The 13,314-nt window shown below is 51.2% G+C and overlaps 1 protein-coding gene across 1 annotated transcript in view; it reads left to right on the forward strand.

Moving 5' to 3' along the window:
- The window catches only part of LOC102887592 (kinesin-like protein KIF26B), a 243,884-nt gene that overhangs the window by 176,523 nt on the left and 54,047 nt on the right, over positions 1 to 13,314 (forward strand). Inside the window, exons 4-7 of the mRNA XM_025048510.1 lie at positions 3,282 to 3,488; positions 8,109 to 8,202; positions 9,407 to 9,669; positions 12,511 to 12,694. Of these exons, the coding sequence (XP_024904278.1) occupies positions 3,282 to 3,488; positions 8,109 to 8,202; positions 9,407 to 9,669; positions 12,511 to 12,694 (748 nt within the window). The remainder of the gene's footprint in view (positions 1 to 3,281; positions 3,489 to 8,108; positions 8,203 to 9,406; positions 9,670 to 12,510; positions 12,695 to 13,314) is intronic.

Here is a 13,314-nt window from a genome sequence, read left to right on the forward strand (position 1 = left end):
TGGGGCCCACTCCTCATTAGTCCCCCGCGAGGCCACGTGGCAGTTGGCCATGGCCTTTATGTTGACGGAGCATCTGTACAGTTTAGGAATGAGGCTCTGCCTCTTTGTCTCAGTGAGTATCCCACAAATCCTTTCTCTCGGTCCATCCTGCCATCCAAGAGGAGCAGCTGAAGTGACGAAAGAGCAGGACATAAGGACAACTGCTGTCCAGAGCAGCAGCTGCCTCTCGCCACCCACTGACCGATTAGATAAATGAGGCAAAATGGGGTCTCAACCAGTGAGAACTCTGGCAGAGGAAGCACCAGCCTACTCTCAGCTGAAGCGGGGCGTCAGGCCCTCCTTCCCCCAACTCTCATGGGGCCTTTAGCTCTCTAGATCCCATTCCTCCCGTTCTGCTGTTGGGAGTGAAATAGTGACTGTCCCTTTTACCCTGTGGGACCCTCTCCCTGGAGCAGCCCAGGGAGGAATGGTTGAAGCAGGTGTTGCCAGGAGCCTACCCATGTTTGCAACAAAAGCAAAAACTTCCAGCAAGAAATCCGGGGCTTGTCTCCATCACAAGTGGTATCCCCTATGTGCTTTAATTACCAAGGATTAAGCCGGAAGTGGCGTGCTGGACTAAAGGAATAACGGCACAAAGGAAATGAAGCAGAAAATCCCAGTTTCCTTCCTTTAAGCGGAAAAATATCCATTTATTTAAATGAATTGCAAAGAAAAGGACGGAGTGCCCCACGTGCCAGAACGTCCCCCAGCACTGAGTTCCATAGGTTTTTAAAGAGCCATGTATCTCCCTGGCCAGACCGGAGGCTGGAATCCTCAGCCTGCCTGCGGAAACCCAGCTGCAGGCCTGGGACTTCATTAAGGCGCCGGAGCGTCCCTCCCTGACAAATGACTCGGTAAATCCGCCTTGCTCTCCTGCTTCTTCTCGTAGGCCCTCGCCTGGCTTAGCTCATACTTGATATTCAGCACCTCTAGTTACCCAGAAATCGCACGTGAAATTGTGAAATCAAGAAGCAGGGGGCCATGCGACTCCAGCAGTTCTGCCTGGCTTACATCAGCTTTGACTTGTGCTGTTCAGAGGCTGGGCTGGGGGATTTGCTTACTGAATCCGGGGAGGCCCCAAACGCCTACCCAAAGTCGCAGTTTGAATACGTGCTCTTAGTGTACCTGCTGTGTAACTGGGGCGAATCTGTAGAAATGAACGGAACCAAAATAAGATTTGAGACATTCATGGTGAGGAAGAAGGCTGCCTGAGTGGAACGTAGATGGTTGCAGTGGTTACTGTCACACACGCGTATGTGGGACCTGACGATGTTCCGCTAGCGGGAGCCCGGTAAGGCCCGGCGCTGACACCTAGCTCGGTCCGCAAGGGTCCCATCCTGTCATCCGTCAAGGGCAAGGAATCTACCAGAGTCCAGGACAAGGATTTCTAAAACCTTATCATTAACGCTGTGATCGGGAAATGCGAAGATATCATCATTCGGAGGGCGGGAACTACAGAGAGGAGGAGGGGGTGGAAGGAGAAAAACAGGCACCCTGGGCCCAGCACGCCCCATGCCAAGTTCTTTCATTCTCACGAGAGTCCCATCAGATAGGTAGGTGAGGCGCTGGGAAGGCCCGCCCCGTGTGGGAGGCCGCCGGTGGCATAATGGGACGGCGTGGGCCTTGGAGTCACACAGAGGTAGGATCGGAGCCCCGCCTTCCGCCACAGGTTCAGCGATGCGGGGCGAGTTCTGTAACATGTGCTTTCTCGCCTGTGCAATCTGGACAGGCTGCCTACACCCTGGCTTAGGGCGGATTATATTAGTTACTGTGGGGAGCAGCGCAGCTGTAGCACACGACAGACCCTTGGGAAATGGCAGGTGTTATTGTACGTACAACCTCACGGTGGGAGAACCAAGATCTGAACCCTGAGCCACACCCCAGCCCTGTGCTCCTTCCGCGGTGACCCCGGGCCTCCGGGTCCACACTGGGGGGCTGTATTTGGTGCGGAGGACGAGCCCAGCCGGCGCAAGCGCAGACCCTCTGATGAGCCCAGGGCCGTGGGAATCCTTTGCATGTCGGCTCTGAACACTGCAGACTGGTTCCCAGGCCTCGGTAGGCAGGGCTGAGATAGGCCGGAAGTGGACCTCATTCCGCTACGCACAGTATAGATTATTCTCTGAGCATTTCTGTATGTTTGAAGTATTTTATCTAAAAATTTACAACCCTCTCCCTAAAACTGCGTAACTGAGATTTTTTTAGATCTGACCATTGATTAGATGAAGAGGGCGGGATACAGAGGAGCTTGAAGATTATCCTCTGCAGAGCTTCAGAATTTGCCATGTCCCATCACAGCAATTACCCGCCTGTGTCTGCCTGCCCTACTACTGTACGTATCACGTGTCTTTGCATTCCCCGATGCCTAGCCCAGTGCCTGGCACATAGTAGGTACTCAGCACTCTTGGGCTGATCTAGCAACATAGTAACAAAGAGCCAATAAGGGAGCAAATGCCGTCCCTTTCCCTGCGAACTGAGCCTCCGGAGCTGTGCGTGTGGCTTCGGCATGACTTCCGCTCCCCTTAGGACTGTAGGGCAGGTGGTCATGGGGGTGGAGCTGGGTTGGTCACTTGCACTAGAAATGGTCACGTTCAGTTACTCAGGAGGCGGGGTCAGTGGGGCGCTGCCTCCTGGTTTCCACCAAGATACACTTTCATGATTTCAGGTGTCAACTTCCATGCACTCACTTAACGGGATCCCAAATAATGGTTCACACGAGTCTTTAACCACTGATGCCCTTTGGAAGACATATCAAATGCTGCCCATTAAAAACAAGCCATTTCACGGGCCTTTAATGATGACACTAATCACTGTGGATTTTTGTCTCCAAGAGTCCCGATGAGCAGAGGCGAGAAGTAAATTATGGAGCTAACTTTTATGTCCGTGGTTTATTGATCTGTGAGCTTCAAGGGAGCTAACTACAGCAGCCCGGAAAGCTTGGCAGTCCAGACTACCTTTTCATCTATGTAATTGGGACACCAGGGTACAGTTAGTTTCCAATTTATATTAATAGGAAGACAAAGAACATGATGTGCCATTTCTGTAATAAATAATGGACATATCAAAATATTCTACCTGGTAATTATAAATAAATCAGTTTTCCCACAAGCCGCTGAGGATCACATTGCTAATTCATTGTGTACTTTATCACAGTTCATCAGGAGAAGGTTCTGTGCTGCCGTGGATACTTACGTCTCCAGACTATAACTTAATCCACGTCATTCCCGTTTCTTGTTTCTTAACAGGTGAAAGTCATGCTTCGCATTTGTTCCACGTTAGCTCGTGATACCTCAGAATCCAGCTCTTTCTTAAAAGTGGACCCACGGAAGAAGCAGATCACCCTGTACGACCCGCTGACGTGCGGGGGTCCGAATGCCTTCCCAAAGAGAGGCAACCAGGTTCCTCCTAAGATGTTTGCCTTTGATGCGGTCTTTCCACAAGATGCTTCTCAGGTGGGTAGCGATGCCTCTCAGGGCCAGGCAATGTTAATTCGTTCCAAAGAGTTTTCATTCATTCACTGAGGCCCGTGAGATGAGAGGGTGTCTTCCGGAGCTCTCCGATGAGCCAGTTCCTCCACCCACACGACAACTTCTGGACCGGTTTGAGCTCCACTGAACAGTTCAGTTCGTTGGAATTACTGATATCGTGCCGTGGGCAGGACCACTCTGCCAGGATTTCAACAAAACATACCCTTGGGGAGAAGAAGGAGCAAGCCAGTCAGTGGATGCATCCAGAAGCAGAAAGATAGCAGGAAGTTTCAGGACGATGGCACCGAGGTGCTGGCAACTGGGTGTGGGTATGGAAGGAGGGGAAAAATGTTTCGAGGAGCTGGGTTAGAAATAGACAGGCTCCTTGGGCCCCACAGAGGGGAAGTCTGGAGTGCTAGTTAGGAACTAGAGGCCTAAGCAGGGAAACTGAGGCTGACATGCAGTCCCGTGGCCTGGATCTGTGGAGTAGTGGGGAAGAAGAGAGGTTGGGGTAGCTGTTGTATCAGCCAGCTACTGCTGCATCACAAACCACCCTAAAATTCAGTGGCTTACAACAGTAAGCATTTATTATTGCGCATGAGTCTGTGGGTCAGCCGAGCCTGCCCCAGCTCGGCTCACACGTGTCTCTGATCAGCTCTGGCTTAGGTCAGCAGCTCTGCCGATCTTGGCTGGATGCTGTCACACGTTTGGGGCTTGGCCGGTTTTAGGGTGGTCTAGAATGGCCTTGGCCGGGTCACCTGGTCTCGCTCCGCATTGTCTCTCACCAACCGGCAGGCTATCCTGGGCTTCTCTGGTGGCAATGGCATGACCCAAGCATGCAGGCCTCTCGAGGCCAAGGCTCAGAATCGAAACACCGTCTTTTCTGCTGCATTCCACTGGCCCAGATTCGAGGGGCGGGGAAGAAACTCCACCTCTTGGTTGGAAGGGATGCAAAGTCACCCTGCAAGGGGCTGCGAAGTCACATTGCAAGGGGCACGCACACAGGGAGGGGTGGAAAACCATGGCCATTTTTGTCAATTTGCTATGAATATAATCTTGGGGGCTCAGAGTGCCAAGATTCCTGGACCAAAGCTTCTGGAGCCGATCCCAGTAAGAACAGATGTCTACTAGAAGATTCAGTTGCACCATCTGGTGCAATTCGTGTGCAATGACTCGATGCCACCGAATCTTCTGGTAGACATCTATAAGCCAGGTTATAGGTATACGGTGGCCTATTCTGCTTGCATTTCGGCATCAGACATCACCTGTACCTTCCCAATACATTTCCTGCACTTCCCAAGATTTATACAAAACAGTGTATAATAGGGTAACTAACACCCCTTAGCAGGCAGCTGTTAGAACCCCTCCTGTTAACTTCCTCCACGTTGTGTCTGAGTGTAGGAAGGCACGATGTTCACACAGGCTCCTGTGTTGATCTGTCGGCACATGGCACACGTTATAGGCTCCATTCGTCAGCAAGCTGAGCATGCGGTTTCCTCAAAGAGTTGATCATGAAAAGACATAGTACTTTATAAGTAAATAAGTTCTATGGTTTCTCTCTTCATTGTGTGTGTGTGTGTGTGTGTGTGCGTGTGTGTGTTGTACCACCCTACGGGCTTACTAATCTAAACCTCACATTGGGTCTAATAAATGGCCTACAAATAATTTAATTAATGCAGTTAAAAATTTCCAAAAGCAAATCTCCCTAAGTTGTAAGAATTCCAAAGCAAACCCTAAATTAAATGTGGACTATTAATGTGTTTTAAATTCAGTCCAGAAAAAGGAGCCATTTGTATTGCTCGTCTTTATTTACATTTCATACTTGGTTGCAGAGCTCGTATGCTCAACATTACAGATGCAGTCGCTTTAGGATGATTCACTTTTGCTCAAATGTTCAATATTATGATAAACTACGTTTCAAAAAAATTTCACCGGCATTGCTGTTTTCACTTACAGACAAGGAAATTGAGACTTGAAGATGAAGTCTCTCTTTCCTGAGCAGACATCTTTTCTGTATTCTTCCCCTTGACCTCTCTGTGCCCTGCTCCATACAGGATTGTATCTTTGACCCCTGTTATTTTATCCACGATTTCCTAACAGTTCGTCCTTGGGCAGTCACTGCACCTCCCTGGGCCTCAGTGAAGTCTGATGTGAATCAATGAATTGATCCACGTGAGGTACTTAGAGCAGAGGCAGCGTGTAGTAAGTGCTCAATAAATGTGAGCTGCTTTTACTCTGATATCATCACTGCTAATTGTAGTATCATGCTGCTGGCCCTAGCCAGCCTCAGCCCCCAAGGGGCGAATACCCTTTGAGCCCCCAAAGTGAGGAAGATGATGGTGTGTGTGCAGGGTGGGCCTCTGCTGAGGTTCTTGCTGTTGGCCTGTAAAACATCAGCCACCACGGTGGCCCCAGGTAGTTATTAATTTTACTTTTAACAGCTTTAATAATTTTACTTTCTCAGTCTCTAAGACATCAGCTTCCTGGAGCTAAGAAATTATTAGAAGAGTCCTTTCTTCTTGTCACCCTTCTGAGTCATCTTTAGCGGTCTTCACGGGCCTTAGCTGTCATCAGGGGCCCACCACTGGGGCAGAACTTTGGGGAGGTGACTTAGTCTGGGCTGCCACAACAGAACAGCACAGACTGGATGGCTTATAAACACCAGAAATTTATTTCCCGCAGTTCTGGAGGTGTCTTCTCACTGTGTTCTCATGTGGTGGAAAGGACAAGAGATCTCTCTGGGGCCTCTTTTATAATCCCATTCATGAGAGCTCCGTCCTCACGACCTAATCACTCTCAAAGGCCCCCCCTCAAATGCCATCACGTTAGATTGCAACGTATGAATCTTGGAGGGGACCGATTTGGTCATCAGCAGGAGGAATGGCAGGGAGGGGTCAGCCCTGCGGGAGATCAGAGGCTTCTTGTACACCTGGCCCTGCCCACGGGGTCTGTGCTCAGGAAGGCCGCCTGCTTCTCTGGGCCCAAGAAAGGCAGCAAGTGGTCTTCGGGGACCACTGTCAGCTCTGAACAAACAGCAGATGGGCAGGTCCCTGGCGTCTCTTCTCAGTGGATACTGGGCAGGAACTCTGCAAGGGGAGGCTGCCCGCCCCGTGCCATGCGAGGCCTCTCCTGTGTCTCCTCTGTCCTCGGGCCTTTGCACGGGGGAGTCGGTAAAGGCACTTCGGTCCACACACAACCAACATTGTTCCCGCTGACCTTGAATCGAATACGGTTTATTTTATGGGTGACTCAGGGTGGGCTCTCAGCCTCCTAACCAGCATCTCACTTTATGTCCAAAGAAGACAGAGTTCATTTGGCAGTGACTTCTTCCCGCTCTGGCGAGGCGCCTCTGCAAATTCCATCAAGAAGATTCTACAACCTCAGTCTCAGGGTTGAGCGCCAGGCTCTGTTGCCTCGGTCTTGGGGGCGGGCGGCAGCGACAGAGCCTGCCCTCCCCACGGCAGCCCTCTCCTGCCAGCCTCTTTCACCTAGGAGGTGCCCCTAGCAGAGTTGCCCAGGCGACCACCGGAACAATTCACAATCGTCGGGAGTGTGGTTTTTCAATCTCGGTCAGGGAGAGAAAATTGATTTCTGAATACTTAGGTTCATTGTGCTGCTGCAACCTGGAGCTGAATAACTACATTCATCGCCGAGGCCGGGTTCTCAGATTCCCACCGGGAGGCCCGATGCTCCGATGACTGCAAAGCCCCGGTGTTCGCACAGCCTTCAAATGCCTCCGAGACATCTGACTGCAGCGCGGAGACCGGAACAGAGGCAACGGCACGCGGCGAATAATTCCGTCTTCCCGCTGCTGTGAAAGCCTCGATGCAAACCAGAGAGAGGCTTCCCGGAGCGCCACGCTGGCCCGTAAAATCGACTGGGTCCTTCCCGTTTGCAGAGCGCGATATGATGGAGCGTTAGTGAAGAAATACGAAAGTCATCAAGAGCTCGGCCCCTGTCTCGGGAGCGAACACGTTTCCTTTGTAAAGGATTCGTATACGTCGCACGTATCTGTAGAGAAAGAAAGAAAAGGCTCGTTTGGAAAAGAGGAGGCTGTAGACTGAGAAGGAGGAAGGAGATTGGGAAAGAAGCAGACGTGCGTCACCGAGCTCCTGCTGACACTGAAACTAGCGTTCTCAAGGTCATTTTCCTGGATGGCACATCACCTCTTTCTGTCCTATAAGCCCGGTCCATTTTATAAGGAGCGTGTGCGTGTGTGCACGTGGGTGTGTAAAGGAAGGATCTAGTTAGCAGAGGGCGAATGGAAAGTTTACATGCCTTGTCTGGGAGGCCAAAAGGGTGGCACGGAAGGGCATGGGGCCCTCGGAAGCGCCCTGTGTTCCCGTTCCAGCCTGTTCCTGCCTGGTCCGCAGACGCGGCAGCCGAATTGTACCAGACATTAGCAGAAGGGTGATCTGCAGTTAGTGTGTGTAATGCGGAGGCTGGCATGGGGGTGGGCGGTACCAGAGGGGGTGCAGCACCTCCAGAAGTCATTATGGGCTGAACCACCCGAGAACGCGATGACCTCCAGCCCCAGAAAAGCGGGCTCATATTTCTGTTATTAATGGTCCACTCACCACTTGTGTCTCCTCTTGTGTCCACCAGGCTGAAGTGTGTGCTGGAACCGTGGCAGAGGTGATCCAGTCTGTGGTCAACGGGGCAGATGGCTGCGTGTTCTGTTTCGGCCACGCCAAGCTGGGTCAGTGACAGCTGTACTTTTTGGTGCTGCTCGTTGGATTCCCAGTCACCCTATTCATTCTTCTGTATTGTCCCGGAGTCCTCAGAGGAAAGGAACAGTTGTCTCCCTTAGGTGCTGCGTTAAATAATCATGAATCATCATTTCTGCTTTTGAAATGTAGATGTGCGTCCGAAGTAAATACCCGGTCATCTCGGGAAGCCTTCGAGGCCAGGAGATGAACAGAGCAGTGGCGGGGTTGTTCCCGCTTGGCCCAAGTCAAGGTCATGCCCAGGAAGCCAGCAGGAAAATGTAAATTTCCTGAGCAGGGGCTGTTGGGAAGCAGAGAGGGATCTGGGCTGGTGCCAGAGTCGACATAAAAGCCAGAGAAGCAGCTCCAAGCAAAGCCCAGAACCCTGTCAGGACCTGTCTGGGGAGAGTCTGACAGCCGTTTTTGCTTCCCAGCATCCAGCTACTGGGTCAGCCCTGGGCTGGGCACCTGGGGAGGGAAGCCACTGAACACCTGACCATGGGTTTGCTGACTGAATCCCCTCGAAGTGACCTGTGGCCGTCTACTCACCGGGTCTTACCTTACATGCTCGATATGTTAGCAATTGGGGGAGCTCCAAAAAGGGTCCCTTGGCCAGGATGCCAAGAGAGGCCTTGCGGATGGCGGAGGCCAGTGCCAGGCCAGACAGGAAGCCCTCGGCCTCCCGCTGCTGCTGGTCTTCCCGCCCCGTCCTTCTCGTCTTCATTTCCGATCAAAGCAGCGATCCAGATTTTAACGGAATTCGTCTGTGCTGTACAAATATACACCGTGTTTAACTCGAGAATGCATTTAAAGTGTGAGTGTGTGGATTTCATCTGTGGTGAGAAAAAGAAATAGAATAGTGACGAGGCGTCCCTGCCTTCCCACGACACGCAGAACCGTGCGGAAACAGAATAGCTTGTGCTGCTCGGGGCCCTCGAGGTCCATCGTGATTTAATCCTGTCGTTGGCCTGGGCTGTGGCGGTCTTCATGGCAGCCATCTCGTCGGTGGTGCTAGGAGATGTCTTTCTGTTTCTGTGTCAAGTGCTGCATTTTTCTTTCATCGTGTCATCTTCTTTCTTCCCTTCCCCCTCCTTCTCCACGCCCCTTTCTTCTGCATCTTTGTCTTCTGTTCTTGAGACGCTACAGAGTGACGCCTGGACACTCAAACCGCCACCCTCTCCTCCCTTGTCCCCCCAGGGAAATCCTATACCATGATCGGGAAGGACGATTCCATGCAAAACTTGGGCATCATCCCCTGTGCCATCTCCTGGCTCTTCAAGCTGATCAATGAGCGGAAAGAAAAGACGGGAGCGCGTTTCTCGGTCCGGATCTCGGCCGTGGAGGTGTGGGGCAAGGAAGAGAACCTGCGGGACCTGCTGTCCGAGGTGGCCACGGGCAGCCTGCAGGACGGCCAGTCCCCGGGCGTGTACCTGTGCGAGGACCCCATCTGTGGCACGCAGGTGATTGCTTCTGGAGCTTGGCCAGCTCCCAGGTGGCTCGTCCCTGCCTCTGAGGCTGGGGCAGCTCAGTCCCTGACTCACGGACGTGTGAACCAGGAGGCTCGTGAGCGTTGAAGGTGGACGGGGACTTCACGCCCGCCAGCTGTGGGGCCATCTTCCCACCCAACCTAAATATTTGTACCTTGACTCTAACTGACAATGAGCAGGAACCACAACTGTTGTAACATTTGGAAGAAATCGAATTTACTTGCTTTACTCCCCTTTTGGGCGGGGGCGGCGGGGGGGAAGTACAATCTTTCTTTTGTTTAACGACAAACCGAAATATTTACTGCTCTACACAGATAGCTACAGCCATTACTGGGGCTGCTTATGGCTCTATAAACTGTGTTTCTGGCACTGGCTTACAGCCGGATTAGTAGTGCTGTAGGAAAAAACTAATAAGCGCTTTCTAATTAGAACCGTGATATAATTACTAGAACTGTGGAAGCCAAGAGAGGCTCCAGTTTGCCCTTTCGGGATGTCACTCCCGTTGTGAGAATTTCTCTCTTGCTGTCTGCCGATCGATGGAGGCGTGGCGCACACCCAAAATAACCCGTTCTTCCAGCCTCTCGCAGTGGCTTTGTTTCTAATTGTGTCGGATTCCTCCTTTTTTAGACAGGTGGGGTCGTTTCCACAGGTGAGGATCCCTTCTCTGCTGTGCCTGTCTTCTCATGCCTGGCCGCGGTCCTCCCTCCCGCAGCGCGGATCCTCCCTCCCTCCCCATCTCCTGGAGACTTACGAGGCCCTCGATGTTCCCTTCCAGCCTCATCTGTCACCACCCCACTCCTTGCCACTCCTCTTAAATTACACTGACGTCCCCTAAGCAGGCAATGCGCCTCAGACTTCAGGGTGTGTGTCCGTCCATCGCTGGGGATCTTGTTAACGTGCAGGTTCTGGTTCAGTGGGGCACGGATGGGGCCCCTGGTTATGCATGTCTAACAGACCTCCCAGCGACAGCGCACTTTCAGTGGTAAAGCTTTCAGGCTCCAGCCAGGCTCCCTCTTACCCCTGGGCCTTTGCACGTTCTGTTCCCTGTGCATGGAACACTCCTCCTCCCCTCTTGCTCTCTTCACCTAGCTAACTCCTTTTCCTTTAGATCTTAGCTAGATGCCACTTCTTCCAGGAAGGCCTCTTAGATGTTTCTCCTGAGGTCACTAGAACACTCACAGCACTTATATTGTGGTTGCCTGGTTAGTTTCAGCAATGCCCAAAGAGTGGGTACCATGTCTGCCTGAAATTGGCTGTTCATGGATTTAATGAGGTGTCAGACACCATTTGGATATGGAATCTAATTAGAATGCAAACTAGTTGGTCGTGCAAACCGTAATCCAGCGGTTCTCAAACTTTACTCTTAATCAGAGTCACCTGGGGAACTTGTGAAATGCAGATTGCTGGGCTTCCGCCTCTAGAATTTCTGATGCAACAGGCCTGGGATAGAGCTCCAAAATGTGCATTTCCAGCAAGTTCCCGAGGGATGCTGCTGCTGTTTGTCCAGGGACACGCACTTTGAGAACCATGATCTGTAGCGTAAGATGTGCTTAGACGGTATCTACAGAGCACCTGTGTCGGAAGCCAGTGTCCGCATGCCCAGCGCCCCTGCTCCAAGCATCAGCTAGACACTCAAGTGTGCTACAACCTCCACCCACTTCATAACGTCATTAATGAGGTTCCACGTAGGTAAAAGATCTGGTTAACTGAAGGCTAAGAATAAGAAGAGGAAGAGACCAACATGTTCTTTATTTTAACTCTTCTTGTTGAAAATCTTTAAAGTTCATTGGTTTATGTTTCTGCCCTAGTAAATACAGGAAAAAAAAAATGAACACAATAGAATCTCTCCCTGAACTTTGAAGATTTTTATAGTCTTGGGTTCCAAATATTAGCTCTCACAGTCCAGAATTATAGATACAGCTAGAGTCAGAGTAGAAAATTATCAGAATTTGTAGCGATTCTAAGGCATATACTGCAGATCATTTCTTTGAATGTATCAGAAATATGAATTTCCTTTTCTCCCCAAAAAGGGAGTGCCGGTCAAACTCTGATACTATTGTTTTAATTAAGGTTTACTTATGATTGCTAAGGGATCTAATAGGATTTAGACACATTATCCACAATGCTTTCTTTATTCAATTAATAAGTATACCATGCACATGAATTTAGGAACTGAAGACAAAAGTAGATATCCCATAAAGGATATACAGGAGATGTTTAAGGGTCTTGGGTGTTTTCATACATCTGTGATGCTTCTTGTTTATAAGTATGCCGGTAAATGTGGGCTAAAACTGGCTTTAGTTAATAGCTGGAAAAATTGAGAGTTGAATTAAAGCTAGCCAAGTTTTTTTCACTTCTTTGGGACACTAGCGCTATCAACTGAAATCACAGTTTGCAACCTACCTGTGTCCAGGCAGGTACTCTTTGCAATCCAGATGCAGCCACATCCCTCGTGTTTTCTTAGGTAAATGGATCGATTGCACAGGGTGTTGCTTAGCTGTCCTCTGCTGGGATCAGGGCGGGCCACCTGCTCCCGCTGATGTCCCAGATACAACCATTGGCTTCTCACACCTGCTATTCGTAGGTTCTACTTAACTTGTAAAATGGGTAAAAATATGTGTCGTCCAATAAGTGGGCTCCATAGTACTCTTTGGGAATGAATGAATGAAGCTGAGAGTTGCATGTGAATAAAGGGACCTAGTTCCAGAAGGCCTTCCGGCCTCGGAGAGGCACAGAAGAAGGGCCAGGCCAGGCGCGAGGGGCGGGCAAGCCCTCCTCCACCTGCAGCTGCAGCTCTCAGCTTGTGTCTTGCAGCTGCAGAACCAGAGCGAGCTGCGGGCGCCAACCGCCGAGAAGGCCGCCTTCTTCCTGGACGCCGCCATCGCCTCGCGCCGGGGCAACCAGCAGGACTGCGACGAGGACGATCACCGCAACTCCCACATGCTCTTCACGCTGCACATCTACCAGTACCGGATGGAGAAGAGCGGGAAAGGGGGAAGTAAGTGCCCTCGTCCCTCCGCCGCAGCCCTCGGGCCGGCGAGAAGCCCTGCCCCTCCCGCTGAGGGCGCCGTGGCCTTTGCTTGACGCGGGGCAGTTTCCCGGTCTGGAGCGGGCTGATCGGAGAGTCAAGATCCTTGTTGAGTCTGGGCTGAAGTTTACTTTCGAACTGTCTTAAGAGAAGGGGTTTGCTTTGGTGAAGATAATTTATGAATGTAATTGCTATGGGAATGCGGGGTTGGAGGGTCGGGGGCGGGTTAAAAAAGAGAAACAGCTGCTTAAGGCATCTTTCTGTTCACGAGCCTTAAAGGTGCTCCTGGTGGCAGACCAGCACTTGTCCACCAGACACCCTGGCCATACGCTATAATCATTAGCTGGAGTCGGCTCAGTGGACCCAAAAGAAACAAAGTCAGGCTTTTCATATAGTCTGTAAATCGGACGAGTGAACGGCCAACCCGACTCTGGGAATGCCCATTGCGTATGCTTCTCTGTAAAAACCCAGACAGGATCCCAGTGACAGCTGCAGTGCCAGGGACCAACTGGACGATTATACGGTCCTCTCTTGGCTGTTGTCAAAGCCACACTCGCCTTTATGCTGTGCTCTGTCTTCTGTCTGTGAAG

Source organism: Pteropus alecto, unplaced genomic scaffold, assembly GCF_000325575.1.
Source record: "Pteropus alecto unplaced genomic scaffold, ASM32557v1 scaffold115, whole genome shotgun sequence".
NCBI classification, from domain to species: Eukaryota; Metazoa; Chordata; class Mammalia; order Chiroptera; family Pteropodidae; genus Pteropus; species Pteropus alecto.